The following is a 19,560-nucleotide window of genomic DNA, read 5'->3' as shown; positions in this document are numbered from 1 at the left end:
GGTAGGATGTAACAACAGATTTACCTTGCTTAGGTATCATAATCAAAATTAATCATAAATAAAGTTGGTAATTTGATTAAAACTTTGCGTGGAAGTTGATTCAGTATTTCCTCAATGATGAGGTCAAATCGAGGGCTTTCTTAGGGTTTAAGTTAATTACAATTTCTGTAGAAATTTCTTTTGGAGAAGCAGGTCTAACAATGGACTCATTCCAGTGTTTTATCACCTTTGTTGGTGCCTTTTGTTTATTATCTCTTGTCCAACATTCATTTTTTCTTCTTGGTGGTTAAAGTAAAATAGACATTCCAAATCCAAATCCAGTATTTAATGGAAAAAATGTTTTAGTTTGGTGTTATATTGATATAATATTTTTAATATAAAAAAAGTATGTGATCGTCATTATGGTCAATTATAAATCTGTCACAATAAAACCTTGATAGAATGGAATATAAACATACTTGTCTCAATATTTCACCTTGAATCTCAGAATCGAATACAAAGTGTCGTAATATTTTGCTTTGGTTTATTATAAAATTAAATCCACGACTTGCCTTGGGCGATGACAATTGATTTCACTCTTAGCAAACTGTTTTATCGCCTTTTATGGATCTCACAATCTTCGTGAATACACGTGTTTGAAGTTATGAAACGAAATTTCAGATTTCAAAGGGACTGACCCCTTTAACTTTGCCCATTATTTTTTCGTGATTCATCTTCAAGAAAAGTCTTTACGAATTGTTTTATAACGCTTAACATATATTGAATCTACAAGGTTTAAATGGAATGGCAATCAATAATGGAATATATTATTTTTAATATATATTCGAAGGTTTCGATTAACTATATATTCATCATCAGAGAATTAATTAAACAAGAATTACGCTGAAATATTATTTTAATGAAATTTAAAATTCAAAACACAACCCCTTTTAAAATAATAATGAGACATAAATTATCAATTTATATACATGCCAAATTATCCAATGAATTATTAATATGATATGAGGTATTTTTGGTTAAATGGCTTTTCAATATCGGAACCAATTTTACGAAGATTATATTTTATACTATGTGGTAAGAGCGTGTGCTTTCCCAAACGGATTACATGTGATAGTTCACGTTATTTTTAAATTCGTTTATTTGTTCACTTCTAAACATTATCTCAAATTTATTTTTACTCGTATAACTAACTAGATTAACCGGCTTCTGAAATCTGTATAACGAAATTCAAATTCGGTAGGTGGAGTTTGTACATCGTAAAAAATTTTGCTGGAAATGCAAAGCTTGTTCTATTTTCATTTGAAACAAATGTTTGTTTCCGGATTATACGATTTCCTTTGACATATTTTCCTTATTTGTCGTCTAAATCGAAACGATTCGCCAAAATATTATTGTTTGGCTCATATTTGGATCTAATTGATTTGCTTGTTATTTTGTAAGTAATACAGACTTGAGGTTCTCAAAATTTCAGTCTTATATCTCTTATATTTCGTTTTTGATCGTACAAAAAAATCATCAAAATTTGTAGGAAATTTAATACTGTATACAACTCAATTCAATTTTCGAAAAATTGATCCAAACGTTTATCAATATCTCCTTTTAGCTCCATAAACAATATAATAAGGTATGAAAATTTGGTTTTATCATGTATTAAGGCATTAATTAATTAAAGTTTTGAGACCTCAAAACGTAAAAAAATCAAATTTCCTATATTGTTACACCTATACTAACCAGTAGGAATTTAATTATATTTTTCACCGAAATGTCAAAAAAAACATCTGCAATTGTTAAGGAAAAAACTTGCATTACGATCAACCGCCTACCCATTCGTCTTTCATTATTGCAGTAAAATCACTCGAAATGTGTTACTGATCTAATTCACCTCCTACTATCTATTTCAATGTAATAAACAAAACTTTTTACTGATAATGCCGATTGATATAGACCGTGAAGCAGGCCTTGTTACGATATGATAGTTAAACTAACCATTATACGATTATTTTTATAGATAATTTCTCAAAAGACCTTTATTTTGTTTACTCAAACTAGAGATTCTCGGAAATCGAAGATTCTAGAATGTTATTATATTATATAAATAGAGAGTCGAGATTTAATATAATTTAATACATCGGAAAAGTAAAAATGAATAAGAAAATTTATTTAAATAAATACTTAGAATGTGTACATACGTTTAAGTAAATAAATAACCTACATAAAAAAAAGTTTGACAACGAATATGATCATAATATAGAAAATAACACTGTTTATTTGTCTACCCTGTATAATAAATGTCTAGAGATATTTTAAAATCGATATTTTAAACTGGAAAATGAAGTAAAAAAATTTTGTGAGTTAAGTTCAGATTATTATTATAAATAAGTTACTAGCAGGTTCCTGCAGACTCGACTTAAGTAACAACGTTCATATTATATATTAAAACGTATAGGAAAAGTTGAAAACGAAACAGATTATAGTAGAATATAATTACACTTGTCTACCTTGACTTAAAAAAAATTTTTATATTGCTAACTATAAAAAATAACGAGTATATAGTATGTAAACTATTTTTAAGCTATTAGCAACTCTATATAATCATACATTTCTTCAATTTCCTATTTCGTAGACACTTTTTTATTTGTTTCTAGTAATTTAATATAGAATTAAACAGTCGGTGTTTCCAATAATAATTCTAATAAAACAATTAATAAATGCCATCATTCAATAAATTGAAATTTTATTCAATTATTGGCCTCTAAATAAAACTAATATCTATTTGGTGAACGGAAAACTCAATTATCGTTTGTTTCATCACTTCTGGTAATGAAAATACTCACCCTTGTACTCAATTACATCCCCTAAATTGTTTTTATAATCTGTTTGATTCCCCAAAACTTCTTTAAATTACACGCAAACTCTTCTTTCAGTTTAGCTTTCGAGATATGTGGTTCATCTTCAAGCAATGTCTTCATCAACTGTTTTAAAAGTCTTGAATCTACAAGATTCATATGTATAATATTCTAATCAGTTTCAGAGGAATCAATAAAGACCCTCCAAGTTATTTTCTTATATAAAACCTTCATTAATTAGATCATTAATATTTAGTTGATCTGATTAAACCATTTTGCCTCCACAACTCTACAATTTTTTGTAATATGAGGCTTGTCCAAAAAATGAGGTTTCCAGCTAATTTTTACAACGAAAAACATGTTTATTGCATTGGATAACACACGTTTAGAAAGATTAGACTTCCCTCTGCTTTTCGACATTTACATATTCTTTATGATGGGTCGTAGAGGTCTGCCGCCGCGTGGTGAAGCCAGCTCAAGACCTATTCTTGGTTGGTTGTGAAATACGCGGCTTCCAAGTGCTTTTCCAATTCAGGAATAGAGGGCAATCTCACACAGTTGGAAATGAATGTCCACCGGCACATAAAAAACAAATCACGAAGCGTAATTCGCACCTGGAGTGAGAAGCTAATATTTCACGGCTACCAAAAACAAGAATGAACGTTGTAGACAGCTCAGTGGGCCAGGAACTTATAGAAATAGTACCAAGCTACAAGCTAGTGACACTAAATCATACCTGCAACATGCTTAGCATCCGTAAACAACTTGGGAACATTTCCACTATCTTGTTCTCTAATTTTTCTTGTAATATCAGTTTTTCCGTTAAAACAGTATTTATGTCATTGAATGATTCAGTTAACAAATTTACTGTTGTGACCATCAATGTCAATACGACAACAGTAGTAATCATCAACAGATTTAAGGATCTTAAGTGTTGTAGTTCCCCAAGAATTCAGTCAATACCAGAGGAATTTTGTGATTGGTATAATGCGCCGTGACGTTTGAACAAGTTTTACAACGATGTTTTGGTTAAACACATCGTTCAGCTGTCGTAGTAACCAGATTAAACTCCCTTTGACTTTTTCTTTCTTTCGAAACTTAAAAATCCGCACCATGAGAATATTGAAATCAATTCGAGTCTAGGTTAACAACAAGTGTTTGGACGTACAGTTCAAATTTGATCGTATGTCCAAGAAACGTGAAAATGGACTTTTTTGAACGTCATCTACATCCATAGGATCTATTTTTTGGACTATTTTCAATTATTAAACAGCTATTCGGTTGTTTTAATCAATATCCTGTTTTATATAAATACTTTTTCTGTTATTATTCGAGAATATAATATTTTCTGGTTAAATATTTAGAATTGCATCACTATTAGTAAATTAAATGCGTTGTCTAACATAAGATTTGAATATTTCGTTGGTAAAAAAAAAAGAATAAGTAATCGGTTGTTGGTATGGATGTTCTGCAGACTGTGAAAAAATAACAAAGAGCGGTCAAGGTGTGTTAACACCTTTACTACCATAACCGAAACTATGCTAATAACAGTTTTAAAACTCAACGGTATGTCGAAACAGTTTATACGGGGTTGTGTGAAATATTTTCTCAATAATATGCAATTTTTTATTTTATCCTTTCACCCGGATATAACCCAATTTATTACGTCATTACTTTTTTCTGTATTTCGAAAATAAATATTGAAAAATGTGATTTTCTAGTTTTGAAATCGATCAATTTAACAACGAACATTTAAAATGTCGCATAGATGATGAATACATAAGTATTAGAAAGCTTGAAATATATGACAGTTAGTACACTTTGGTGTTTAATTTTGCCACAATCCCACTACTAAAACCTTGTATATACTTTGTGGGTATAGGGTGTATTTGTTTTTTTTTGTTCCCACACAAATATTTGCTTTTTTTTTGTATTTCGAGCTTTTTTCAAAGATTTATTTGGACGTTCTCGTTTCCATTTCTCCAGCTTGTCAAATTCTTTTGACAGTCTGTTGCTTTCCATTCTATGAAAATGTCCAAATCTTCAAAACTGTTTTGCTTTATTTAGTTATAATATTAATTTGACTTCATTTCAAACTGCTTCTTCGATAATTGATTTTTTTTAAATCAAACTGTTGTAATAATCTAAGGTCAAGTGAAAGTGTCATTAGGTAATCAAAATTGCAACCAAAAACAGTTTAATGTACTTGCAAATGAACAGAAAGTTGAAAATGAGGACTAAAATGATAAGTAAATCTTGGTAAATGTTTATTTTTAAATTATGCAAGAGATAATGTAGTTGAGGTTATTGACTTTATTAGTAATAATTTTTTTTACTTAACCCTCAAAATTATTATAATTACATCAATAAAACAAAGAGTTGTAATATTATAGATCTTGAACTATAGCTCCAAAAATATACTCGAATTGTAGAATTTTGGGATAGTTTTATTTGAGAAGTGACCTTGGGGATCCTGCTCATAATTTGTTGCTCTAACGTTCCTAAACGTTAAATTAACTTGGGGTAGCTACCTGCGACATCTAGCGACACTAAGAGTTCCCATTATTAGTCCTAAATCTCTTCTTTTACAATTTTTTTTATGGAAGTGATTCCTAAAGATATTCAATTGTGAAGCTGGTCTGTAGCAGTACCAACGCTCGTGAATCTTGAGAAAATATCGAGGCCTTAGAACTATCATGACTTTTGGATTTAAAAACACTTTAATGGAATGGTATCGAATCATTTTCAGAACCGATTTTTTTTACAGATTTTACAGTTAATGGGGTAGTTTAGAATGAAATGTCATAATGAATTGTTGTTCAAAGCTTTCTTCGTTAGTATAATGAAACTAAAATTCTAATGTAAAGAGAAAATTATTGAAACTAGATGAACAGATATGGGTGTTTGCCTTGAACGCTAATTTTCATTTCATACTACCAGTTTCTTATTTTTCTCTATAAAAGGATTAAGTAGTGACCTGGACCTAACCAAAAATAGACATAGAAAGTTATTTTGATGTATTGAATTGCGTAAATTCGTGTTTTTAGTAAAAATAGAAAAAAAAATACGAATATAACTTGATATAAGAATTTAATTCATATCCATACATTTCCAGAGCTTTGAAGCACTTTTAGAAAATCATTTTTCATGAAAAAAATATGAATTAAAACTTGTTGTACGAGATTTGTTAAAAAAATTATAAATATAACCACCTACTGACTATTAAATTTTAATAAAACTTTTAGTATATACAAATATTGAATGCAACGAGTCATAAATCTGAAGTTTTTATTTCTTTTTAAATAATATTTCGTATAATTTCCATAAATTTGTTATATTAAAAGTGTGGGGACAAAAAATACGCACATTTTTAGACAGCTTAGCAAATAATATGGCAGGTTTAAAATGTCCCAAGTATAAACATTTTCTTTCAAGTCTGGAAAATCTAAAAAAAACGAACGATCTGAAACAACTGCCCAGTTTTCTGAACAAAATCAAGATTCAAAAATTCGATTGAAAGAAAGGTAAATATCCGACTGAGAAGCAAAAAAAATTGCCAAAAAAGCTTCTGTTAAAGCGAATACTGGGAGTCAGTTCGATAAGAAATATGTAAGCAGCATTCTAAAATAATGTAGTTCAAACATAAAGAAAATCTACACTCAAATAATTCAGAAAAGCAACAATTAGAACAAAAATCAAAACTTAGAAGTTTCAGAGTTGGTATGGTCGGAAATGAATTTCCTTAACCGTCAAAATATACGAAAAATAGTGTGTGTTAGATCTAGATTAAAGCAGTTCATGAAGAACAAGCAACCTGAATGAAATTTTGTGTTTTGACCAGTTATGGAAACTGCTTAAACGTTTTCTGAAAGTTGGAAAGCAACTACACATGAAAAAATATTCCCTAAATTAAAGCACAAATAATTGAATTAATATAATATATATAATTATATCACCATATTTGAAAAAAACCTACATGTAATAAAGCTATAACAATCCTAGTTTTTCCGCTTTGTACTGCAATCGTACTGATCGTTGTAGTTTTAGCCATCGAACTCGATGGTATATCTTCGTATCTGGTTCCATTCTCAACCGGTCCCATAGCAGCATCCATCTTTAAATCCTTTATTATTTTTTTTTTTTCAATCTAAAAACCTTCACTAACTCATAACACTAATAGATTATAAAAATAGCGGCTTCTGTCACTTTTATCACGAGAAAAAAAATCGGGAAAGCGTTTTGGCAAGTGTTTAAATAACGCGTATTTTCTTTTTAAAATTATGTGTTCGGTTTTCGGTTCGATTTCGTTGAATGTCTCTAACACGGAGCCTCGGAACACACTGCGTTCAGATTTCAATTTTTGATACGCGACCTCCTTCCACTCTAATAACAATATGTACCATCTCGCGTTGATGGTCATGCTGTTTCTCTTGTTTTCTCTGCTATTTGGTCTGCAGACCGACTTATTTTATACAATGAGATCCTAAATTAACTGTATCATGATATATTTCGTTATATCGATTCTTATTTTGATTCAGGTCACTTTTTAACCATGTTGTACATTATCGGAAAATAATTTCCAGCTCAAACCTTCAATTTCCATTATATAAAAACATTTTTTTATTTTCATTCATAATTAGAGTCGTAAATGATTGTTTAAATGATCGAAATACAAACAATCACTAATAATTGGTAATTACCAGATTTTTCTTCATTTTTTAGACAGTATTTCTCTAGATCTATAAAATACTACGTTTGGCAACACCACAATCTTCATATGTAATATCTGTAATTATTTAGGGAGGCATCTCCCTTGATTTGAGAAAAATCGACGTAATGACAATAAAAAAATGTTTCGTCTTTAAATTTCTGTAGATTTGGAGAAAAAACATTTGGCAACAGCTCAATTTCCAAATGTAACTGTAAATAAAGTCGTTACATTTTTCTAGATTTAAAGGAAACTGCGTTTATTAAAAACCTATGCTTTTATATAATCAATTTTTAATTTCTTTATATTTGGGGAAAAATAACGTTGGCAACATCGCAATTTCGATATGTAATTGTACAGAAAGTTGTTATATATCTAGTTCATATTAATTAGTCGTAAAATATACCTAGATGGAGGAAAAACTTTATTTTGCAACATTGGAATATCCTAAAAAGTATTAGGGGCTTCATTTTAGTGGATCTAGAGGAAACTAGTTTCGATACCTTTACATTTATTATAACTAGTCGTGAAATTTTCTTAAGAGTGTGAATTATTATATTTGGCAACATCGCAATATAATTTTATCAGTTTAATTAATCAATAAATGGATGTGGTGCAAAATTTATTTGGTAACAGTCTAATTTCAATATTTTTTTATTTTATCGTAGAATTCCGTAGATGTGGTACAAAATTTCATAAGGCAACACTGTGGTCTCAATATTTCTTTATATTTCACTAAAATTGGGGATAGAACTTTATCCAAAGATTTTTGTATAATTGTTTATTTTTAATACACACCAACTCAATTTTCTTTTTATAGCTAATCACGAAAGTGGAAAAAATTGAATGTGGCAACACTGCAATCCTCAAATATTTTTAGTTGGCTAGTTTTCTTAAACTTGAAAAAGAGATTGGATGACGTCATTATTTCGATCTGGTTCTCATTAGATTTTTTCAGATTCGGAAAAAAATGTATTTTAAATATTATTTTCACTGTTGCTAAAATCTTTAGAACCCGTGAATGTTCATTCAAAAAATTATCAAGAATTTAATACAATCGCCCACATACGGTGACGCAATTGCGATATATCTTATTTCAAAATCAAACATTAAATTTAATAAAACACATCATCATACATCATAATTTTCTTTCTACGTGCTTATTTACATTTGGTAATTAATTTTAGTTGATATTTCACACATTTTTATATAAATTGAACCCATTGTGGTTTGCTTGTTTCTACCATTTTGTGATTCACGAAATACCACAGACTATAAATACACACACCTGTCATTTAAACGATAACCTACACATAAACGAAATGAGATATTACGTAAACGAAAAAACGATAATAATCTCAATGTTTTTCAGAATTCAAGAATTATTTTCAAGTGCTTAAAGACAGCCATAAACTATATAACATTCATATTTCCAGAAAACTAACCTAAAATTATAGACTCGTGATCAAACAAATAGACACACGAATTTTTTGTAAGGTTTGAGCGAAGAAATCAAGCAAAAACTGTCGCATTTGACTAAGAAGAAAGTGTTATTTCACCAAGACAATGCATCAGTTCAAACCTTAGTTGATGCAATGGTTAAAATTAATGAATTAAAGTTTGAATTACACCCTATTCGCCAGATTTAGCCCCCTCGGATTATCTCTGTTCCCAGACTTGAAAAAATAGCTCGTTTGACAAGAATGAAAAGGTGATTACGGCAGTTAATGACTATTTTGAGGAGCTTGATGATTCTTATTATAAAAATCGTATCGAACTTATTGAACATCGCTGGGAGAAGGATTTGAATCAATTTTCTTGCTCACTAAAATACGTTTCAAGTTTGTTATATACTCCTCAAATGAATGTGTATATAAAAATATAGAAACGATAATTTTTAATTAATTTCAGTTAGTATAAACATATTTTTAATGATATGTCGAGTGTATCGATAGAAATATTCTTGCTGCTAATTTTGAAATTTGTTATGACGTTATTCTAATTTTAATCGTCGTAATCAGTAAAATTCGTAAATATAATTCAAGCCAGAAAGTATCAAAAGTATTTTTAGCTCATAAAACTGTTCATTGTTAAAAAAAAGTTTTCGATTTAAATATATAATAAAACTAATTCAATTTCTTAATTAATTTCGTATTTTATCATTATCTTCTTATCTTATTCAAAATTTTCAATCTATAAGAAGTTGTCTTGTTTATTCTTATCAAATAAATTACAGCGTTGCCATATGCTCGTATATATAATAAGACAATGGAATATTGGAATTTTTGTAAATATGCGATTTATTTTATATAATAAAAGTTTCCATGAAAATACTTTATTAGAACTTCTGTGGATGAAAATACATATAGAATATCTGATAAAACTCTTGAGATATTGGAATGGCTACGAGTGATTACATCAGAGTTAAAACCCGTTTCCAGTTGTCATAAAAACTAATTTCCATTTGATAGGTTCCGGATCATTAAAACACAGTGAAGAGCTATGGACAATTGCCTTTGAGTTAAAAAAAATTGAACGTTCCAGTCAGATTCTTTGTCGTACTTTTCAAATTATAAATTTAAAAAAAAATGTAATTTGAATAGAACTTTAATAGAATCTTCTCGCATTCCAAAAGTTTGAGTATATGGTGGATAATTGAGATAGAGGTTTGCATATGAATATGTCAAAAAAACAGAAGATCTGCCGGTAGAAAGCACTCGAAGAGGCCCAAGAAAAGACGATATAACAAATAGAGTTCAACAAGTACAAAAAACCAACAAACATGTAATTTGAATAGAATTTTAATAGAATCTTCTTGCATTCCAAAAGTTTGAGTATATGGTGGAGAATTGAGATAGAGGTTTGCATATGAATATGTCAAAAAACAGAAGATCTGTCGGTAGAAAGCACTCGAAGAGGCCCAAGAAAAGACGATATAACAAATAGAGTACAACAAGTATAAAAAACAACTCACTACTTTGTCAAAAAAATTAACCTAAACAAAAAAATAACAATATACAAAGTTATAGTGAATCCTGAAGCTGTGATGGATAGACAGGGGAAAACGATAGAGATTGTGAAAATCTTGCAGGATGTTCAGAACAGAACATATACAAAATGATATACGACGAATAGTCGTGGGTAGAGTATCCACGACTTCAGAGAGAATACAGTTGGCCAAAGAAAGTATTGATGTATCAGAATAGAAGAAAACGAGAAAAACACCCAAGGACCTGGAAAGAAAGGATTGAATAGACTATGAAAGGCAGAGGTATACTGGAAAACGAGTAGGTAGAATAGGGAGGCGTACAACTTCTCTGTATGCTGTAATATTTATTTATTTGGATGTAATTTGTTGTTAGTGAGCAAATAAAAAGCACAAACGTACGAAAACAAATTTATTTAATAAAATAAAACAAAAACAATAACACAAAATATAATAATTATTAACTCACGATAAGAGACAGTGTATCCAAAAGACAAAATTTAATATTTTTCTAATTACATCAATTTTTTAAACCTTTTTTGTATTTGATTATACTTCCAAATTAATTTTGAGAGATATATGCATTTTTATTTAATCACTCAAAAGTACTTTTCCGAATTTTTTCTATGCCTGAGGAATATTTTTTTTACTGAAAATTAACCATTTAAAAAAATTATTAATAAAATAAATTGATAAAGGTTAAAACGAGTTTTTTTAACTTCTTGTTTAAAAGCACGAAACAAACAATTTCTTGAAAATAACTAATAAAATAATTGGTTAAAAAACATCGAAAAACTTTTTACTTTTTTTAATCGTTTAACATGTCTATAAAATATACTGAGCGTTCAAAAATCACTTTTATTGAATTATTATCAAAATAAAAACCATGAAAAAATTTATGAGACACTTTTTGTTTCAAATTTTGGTTGAAAAAAAAACATTTTTCGATACTAATGAAAGCTAATATATTAATAGATTAGTAAGGTACATTTACAAAACAAAAAAATAAGATAATTATAAAAATAATAAAATATAAATACGTCAAAATTTATTTCGATTTATTATATTATTTATAAGTAAATACCAAATATCAAGTTTCTAGTGAATTTTTTCATTAATCTCCATTTACCCCCCCTTAATAAGATAAAATATTTGTCAATTATTTATTTTTAAATGTATGCATATTCGAATTTAATTAATTTAATTAATTTTTAAATATTGATTCACTTTTCATATCAGCAGATTGTTTCAAGACTTTTGATTTACACTGTATCTTTTTATCGTTAATATAAGATAAAACAACAAAATTTATTAGTAAATAAAACACATGCGTTAGCAATTTTCATAAAACAATAAAAGCATAATAATTATTAGTATTATATTTTTGTTAATTTATTATAAATAATTTATAAAGTTTTGTATTACAAAAAAAATAAATATAAACAATCAATATATGTTTAAATAATCAGTCATTATATTAGACATTTTTTAAATAATTCGAATAAATATAGAGGAAATAATAATTGTTTGAGCAAAATGTTTAAAAAAAATCACTTAGTTTTCTCAAAAGAAAAGATGACGTAATCGTAGTCACTTTTTTTTAGGTCTAGATAATGAAAAAATCCTCCGATTTCAATGAGTTATTTCAAAAATTTCGATTTTCACTGCGGATTTGATGAAAAAATTAAGAAAATAAAAAAATTAAAATTCATAGTAGGTACCGAGCTCATTCAATTAGATTTGATAATAATTTTCTACAATTATCGAATGGAGATTCACTATTTTTTTCTTGATATATACAGCAAAACATACAAATAGAAAAAAATTAAACAAAAAGTTGTTTTTTCCTTTTTCACCCACTTGAAATAATGTTACCAATCATCCACTAAAATAAACCGTGATGCCGGTCCTGTTCAATTATATTAATCAATGTTAAAATTTGGCGAACGCGCCTATTAATCACATACTTTCACTATAGTGGCTGATTTTGTGTAGTTTTTTGTGGGTTCTTTACATTATGTTTCCAAAGAAAAATTTGGAAATTCTATCTCTTAGGGCACAACTCTCCTATGACCTTGAAATATGTCACTTCTTGGTTCATTATAAGCATCCTTCATGTTTTTTTCTATCCAAAAATTCGTACTTCCAAATTTTCTATACCTTCAGGTCTAGTAGGTACTAAACTAACCAAACCTAATCAACGTCAAGGTCATAAGAGAGTTGTATCCTAAAAGATAAAATTTTCAAATTTTAGGTTGAGTTAGTTTTGTACTGGCTACAAAAATGGGAGCAGTGTGCATAGAAATGGAGGCATGAGCTTACATAAACATGCCCCGAATGACATATATCAAGATCAAGTTCAGAGTTGTCCTTTAATAAATCGAATTGTCGAAAATTTCTGAAAAAGACTTTAGTTTACGGCAAATTAGAAATGTCGAGCATACTAGAAAATGATTATAGTATATATAAACGAGTCTCTAGCAATATTAGAAAATGATTATAGTATATATAAACGAGTCTCTAGCAATATAGTTAGTAAATAATTTGATGTCATAGTGAATACATCGGTATAGTAAAAACTAAGCGATACGGCGTATTTAGGTTAGGTTAGATTTGAAATGAGTATGATCTAACTCTAAAAAACAATGTGATATAGTTAATAATTAGCAGTATAAACCTTTAATGGCATATTTAGTAGCGTTATGATAATTTTTCCATGCTTCAGCATCACATTCCCCTACCTCCTTCAACCTCTTCTCCAAATCTCCTTCATTCATCTTAGTTTCGATTTGATCTATCACTTCACCATCTTCGTTTGTTATTTTTATCATCTCCTCTCTTCTAACACACGTTCCTGGTTCATTATCTTTGACTGTTTCCGAAGTAAGTACGAAAGAAGATACGCCGAGACTATGAGATTGTTGAACCTAAACAAAATCCAAAAAAAAAATTAATAATCTACTAAATAATCGTAGTTTGATTAGTATACCTTCAAGTGGGTGGTTTCGGTGACTTCTCTAACGATTTTTCCTGCAGGAACTTCCGGGGATGATTTAAGAACTTCCTTAGCGAGAGGAAGCTCGGGTAATCCCACCGCCAATACCATTTTTTCTTTGGTTATATCTTTACCGAGATCTTCTTTACCGTGTTCCCACCAAGGGGAGTAGCGATTCTCGCATTCCGATGCGGTGTTGTACGAAGAAGATCTCGAATGTTGAAGAGTACTGTCAGAAGCGGTTAGGAATTCTTCGTCGGATTTGACATCTTCAAGTTTAGGAGGTTTCTGTAGTAAACAACAAACAACCTATTATTGAAATGTGTTGGAGTTTTCAAGATAGTCAAGAAGATGTTGAAGATGGTGAATAGAAATAAATAGAAATTTTTGTTTACTAAATTTTACCTCTGGAAGATGTGGTGAGTTCTCCATTTCTTTTCGCAAAGTTTCAAGTGAAGTATGTTTGCTTAAAGAAGACGTCGACGTTGATATAGAAGTCGTGAATACTAAACAGTCTTGTTGGGCGCTTTGTAGGGCCGAATCGAGTTCTTCGGTCAAAGTACCAATTTCTGAAAGTCGTTCTGAGATCGCTTCGACGGCTATTTCATTCTTCGTTACGGAATCTGAAAGATCTTCTTCGGAACTCGAAGATAAAGAGCACAACGACCTGAAATGAATTTTCCTAATTTATTTTGAACATTTCATCGATTCCATGGTATACTTAAACAATTATTGAGCACATAAATATTTTTATTATCCTTTAAGAATTGATTTTGATAACGCTTGTACCAAATAATCGGTGTAGAAACAGCGTTAACCTTGTAGTTACATTTTTTTCTAAAAATAATTTCAACCTTTACTGAAAAAAAAACGATTTGTGTGATTTTGGAATGGAAAACAGCGATGATAACCAAGGTGTGATTCATAAAATGATATTCAAAGGAAATCAGAGGTGAAATAATTTTTTTTACTTACAGTTTTTATTCGGATGTGGAACTTGGGCCGGTCTCACTACCACTGCCACATTTAGTTTCCCCACCAATACGTATTTCAAAATTAGATTTCAAAAGTAGATGAACTCGAAGTGCACTTTCTTTAGAAATATCTTAATTTCGGGATGGGATTTTCGACGTCTAGGGTTAGGAATTGTTGAGATATTCCTCGTACAATGCAAAGAAAATTCTTTGTCGATGATATTGAAATGTTTGGAGAAAAATATGATTATAGTGCTTGAATTATAATGATGGAAGATAGCTTATAAGTAAATTTCGAAATGAATCTCGACAGTATTCATTTTTTTTGTAATTGAATAACTTGTATACAAAAAATTATTTGAATAATTCATGAACTTTTGAATTTTTTGCCTTCGTAAAACGTTCACGTGACTGAATTATGATAGTTTTTTGTAATTTTTTTCAAGTTATTAAATTTCTATTTTAAATAAGTCACAGAATTTTGTAAAAATTTAAATTAGAAAACATTTAAATGATATTTTTTCGGAAACTATGCTTTGAAAAATATTTTTTATGACTAGTTTTCTATAGGACAAACATTTCGTTAGATTTTTTCATATATTTCTATAATTTGATGAAAAAATGGTAATCCTAAAATATAATTTTGATAATTTTTGGATACATACTACGATATAGCTTTTAAAATTTTGCATACTGTGACTTGAAATAATTTTCAAATGATTGATTTTGCATGCTTTTTTGATATTTAATCAAAAAAAATAGTAAGTATAGACTATAATTTATATAAATTTGAGAATTGAATGCTTATAAAACCGTTTCATAAAGGATTTTTAGTTCTTTTCTTGACACTAGATCAAAAAATGGTAACTCTATTACGTAGTTCTAAATATTTTGAATACTTTTTTAATATTTAATCAAAAAATGGTGAGAATAGACTATACTTCACATAAATTTGAAAATTTGATACCTGAAAATAGTTTCATCGACGATTTTTATGTTTTTTTTGAAACTAGATCAAAAAATGGTAAGTCTATTACGTAGTTCCTAAAATTTTGAATACTGTGACTTGAAATAATTTTCAAAGGACTGATTATATAAATTTGAAAATTGAATACCTAAAAAACGGTTTCATTTTTATGTTTTTTCAAACAAAATAAAAAAATGGTAACTTTATCACGTAATTCTCAAAGTTTTGGATACTATGACTAAAAATAACCTTTAAAGGACTGTTTATGTATACTTTCCTTGATATTCGATCAAAAAATGGTGAGAATAGACTATACTTCACATAAATTTGAAAATTTGATACCTGAAAATAGTTTCATCGACGATTTTTATGTTTTTTTTGAAACTAGATCAAAAAATGGTAAGTCTATTACGTAGTTCCTAAAATTTTGAATACTGTGACTTGAAATAATTTTCAAAGGACTGATTATATAAATTTGAAAATTGAATACCTAAAAAACGGTTTCATTTTTATGTTTTTTCAAACAAAATAAAAAAATGGTAACTTTATCACGTAATTCTCAAAGTTTTGGATACTATGACTAAAAATAACCTTTAAAGGACTGTTTATGTATACTTTCCTTGATATTCGATCAAAAAATGGTGAGAATAGACTATACTTCACATAAATTTGAAAATTTGATACCTGAAAATAGTTTCATCGACGATTTTTATGTTTTTTTTGAAACTAGATCAAAAAATGGTAAGTCTATTACGTAGTTCCTAAAATTTTGAATACTGTGACTTGAAATAATTTTCAAAGGACTGATTATATAAATTTGAAAATTGAATACCTAAAAAACGGTTTCATTTTTATGTTTTTTCAAACAAAATAAAAAAATGGTAACTTTATCACGTAATTCTCAAAGTTTTGGATACTATGACTAAAAATAACCTTTAAAGGACTGTTTATGTATACTTTCCTTGATATTCGATCAAAAAATGGTGAGAATAGACTATACTTCACATAAATTTGAAAATTGGATACCTAAAAAACAGTTTCATCGACGATTTTTGGTTTTTTTTAGAATTAGATCAAAAAATGGTAACTCTATTACGTAGTTCCTGGAATTTTGGATAATGTGACTTGAAATAATTTTCAAATGACTTATTTTTCATGCTTTTTTTTGATATTTAATAAAACAATTGTAAGTTTAGACTATAATTTAAAAAAATTTTAAAAATTAGGTACTTAGGTACTTAAAAAACTGGTTCATCAACGATTTTTAGTTTTTCTCTTGAAACTAGATAAAAATATGGTAACTCTATTACGTAGATACAAATTTTGAATACTGTAATTCGAAATAACCTTTAAATGACTGTTTTTTTATACTTTCCTTAATATTCAATCAAAAAATAGTAACTATAGACTATAATTTAGATAATTTTAAAAATTTGGTACCGGAAAAACCTTTTCATCAACGATTTTTTCTTAAGAAGAGATAAAAAAGGTAACTCTATATCGTAGTTGTTGAAATTTTGGATACTGAGCTTTCAAAAACTTTTAAAGATACATTTTCAATATTTTCTTCAATATTCATTCAAAAAAATGGTAATTTTGAAACATAATTTAGTTTAAAGTGTAAATTTTCAAAAAATAAATCATATAAATCCGTAAATTACCCATTAGGAAAACATTTAAACGACTTATCTTCGATTTTCTTAGAATTTAATAAAAAAATTAACTAATTTACATAAAAAAATATGAAAATTCTTCTTCACTATTCATGTTTCGAAAATTTCCAAGCAATTTCGTCTTTTGAAACTTATTTAGTAAAGAAATTCATACAAACTGAAGATATATTACGATTCATAAAGATTAAATGATATAAAAACAACTTACTGTTCATCGGAACACAAATTTTCTTGTAACCGATTCCTCAACATCTTCCCCAACCTAACCATCCTTCCTACCTCCACCATAATCTTCTCCCTTTTACCAAAATAATACTCAACCAAGTTCTTCTTTTTCGCTAGTTCCATCAACGGAATCGTGGCAACGTCTTCCCTTAAATCTCTCAACTGGTTGCACTGTTCTTCAACGGAACGATGAAACACAGCAGACACCCGTAACCTCGTCATTTGCTCTTGACTAATCGAAAATAATTTCTGCCAGGAGGTTTTTAAACGTTGATATAAATTAGCGTGATCGTCTAAAGGAAGTTTACAGGATTGTCGTAAAATTAAGGAAGCATTGAGTAATTGATATCCGTAATTGTATGTGCCCTACAAATAAATATAAATCAGTGGAATAACTAATTTTTATAAATATAAAATTTACTTTTGCTGTTTCTTGAAATAAAAGGTGTTCTTCTTTTTGTTTCTGTATTTCGTAAACGGTACAACCCACGTGATTATGGTATCTCAACATCACCTTCAACAACTCTTCCAACCATATTATAGCTTGAACTGTGTCCTTTTCGTAATCGTCGATATGCGTTACTTGCTTGAGGGTTAATTTTTGTAATTCGACGCTATCGGTGAAAATGTTTTTACGCGCAGTTGTTGCGTCCAAGACGTCCTTGATATTTACGATGTCTTCGGAATAATCGACGGGTATATCGCGGCCGAGGCAGTCTTTAACTGGCATTGAAAGTAGGTCTGATAGTTTTTCGCCTTCTTTGCGAACTTCTGATTCCACTTGATCTACATTTAAATTTCCATATAATCTACGCTTTTCGTGGACGAATTTCGAGTTATACAAGTGAAAAATATAATAATTGTTTTAGGAAACAAGCTTTCAATTATTTCGAATACCTTAGGTTTCTGAGAGGTTGACGTGTTAAAAAATCTTATTGGATGCTATTTCATTCCAATATTCAATCAAAAAATGGTAAGTTTAACTTATTATTTATATAGTTTCGAATGTTGTGGAAAAAAGAAGAAGAATTTGGAAGGTTCGTCAAAATAATTATATAATGTACTTCATGAAATTTTTGAGACTGTGTTTTAGTAAAAAGTCTATGTGACTTGTTTTCGATATTTCTCTCAATTTTTTATTCTAAAATGACAGTTTAAGTTTACAAATCTTATAATTACCAAAATTTTGTACTAGAGCATCTGTTTGATATTTATTTTAACTTTATCCTAAAAATAGTGATATTACGACGTAGATAACAAAATTTTTCTTTAAAAAATTCTGATTGTTGATTTTTTTCTTCAAAAAATGGTAACTGTAGACTAAAATTCATATAATTTTGAAAAACATTGCATCGCTCATGTCGTCAGATTTTTCATAATTTTTTCGAGAACACGTCAAAAAAAGTTAATTCTATTTGAGTTTAAGAGATAGGTATTGAAAAATCATTTAAATGATACTTTTTTGGAAATTTATTCCTAAAAGGTTAATTAGACGACGTAGATTTCAAAATTTTGGATATTGTGGTTTGACAAAACTTTTAGATGACTGGTTTTTGAAATTGTCTTCAATATTTAGTCAAAAAGGTAATTTTAGATTATGATTCATATAATTTTTGAAATTTACCACTGGAAAACCATTTAAATGTTAGATTTTTTGTTATTTTCCTAAATTTAGTCACAATGGTAATCCTGGCATATATGTATCAAATTTTGGGAAATGGGCAGTCGCAATATACTTTTTTTTTTAGAAATTTATTCCTAAATGGTTAATTAAATGATGTAGATTTCAAAATTTTGGATTCTTTGCTTTTGACAAAACTTTAAAATGACTGGTTTTTGATATTGTCTTCAATATGTAGTCAAAAATGGTAATTTTAGATTATAAGTCATAATTTTCGAAATTTTTCATTGGAGAAACATTTAAATGTTAGTTTTTTCATTATTTTCCAAAATTTAGCCACAAAAAATGGTAATCGTGGCAAATATTTATTAAATTTCGAGAAATAGGCAGACACGAGAGATTTTAACGATACTTTTTTTAAAATTTATTCCTAAAAGGTTAATTAAATAACGTAGATTTCAAAATTTTGGATACTGTGCTTTGATAAAACTTTTAGATGACTGGTTTTTGATATTGCCTTCAAATGTAGTCAAAAATGGTAATTTTAGATTATAATTCATATAAT

General features: G+C 28.5%; 1 protein-coding gene across 1 annotated transcript in view; it reads right to left on the bottom strand.

The window, feature by feature from the left end:
• The window catches only part of LOC130441960 (titin), a 159,229-nt gene that overhangs the window by 131,794 nt on the left and 7,875 nt on the right, over positions 1 to 19,560 (bottom strand). Inside the window, exons 8-13 of the mRNA XM_056775888.1 lie at positions 17,796 to 18,160; positions 17,358 to 17,740; positions 13,941 to 14,202; positions 13,530 to 13,823; positions 13,347 to 13,467; positions 13,282 to 13,307 (exon numbers count right to left, since the gene is read on the bottom strand). Coding sequence (XP_056631866.1) covers positions 13,282 to 13,307; positions 13,347 to 13,467; positions 13,530 to 13,823; positions 13,941 to 14,202; positions 17,358 to 17,740; positions 17,796 to 18,160 — 1,451 coding nt within the window. The remainder of the gene's footprint in view (positions 1 to 13,281; positions 13,308 to 13,346; positions 13,468 to 13,529; positions 13,824 to 13,940; positions 14,203 to 17,357; positions 17,741 to 17,795; positions 18,161 to 19,560) is intronic.

Source organism: Diorhabda sublineata, chromosome 3 (genome assembly GCF_026230105.1).
Source record: "Diorhabda sublineata isolate icDioSubl1.1 chromosome 3, icDioSubl1.1, whole genome shotgun sequence".
Classification (NCBI taxonomy): Eukaryota; Metazoa; Arthropoda; class Insecta; order Coleoptera; family Chrysomelidae; genus Diorhabda; species Diorhabda sublineata.
The sequence above is the reverse complement of the archived record's forward strand: the minus strand, read 5'-3'. Positions and strand labels throughout refer to the sequence as shown.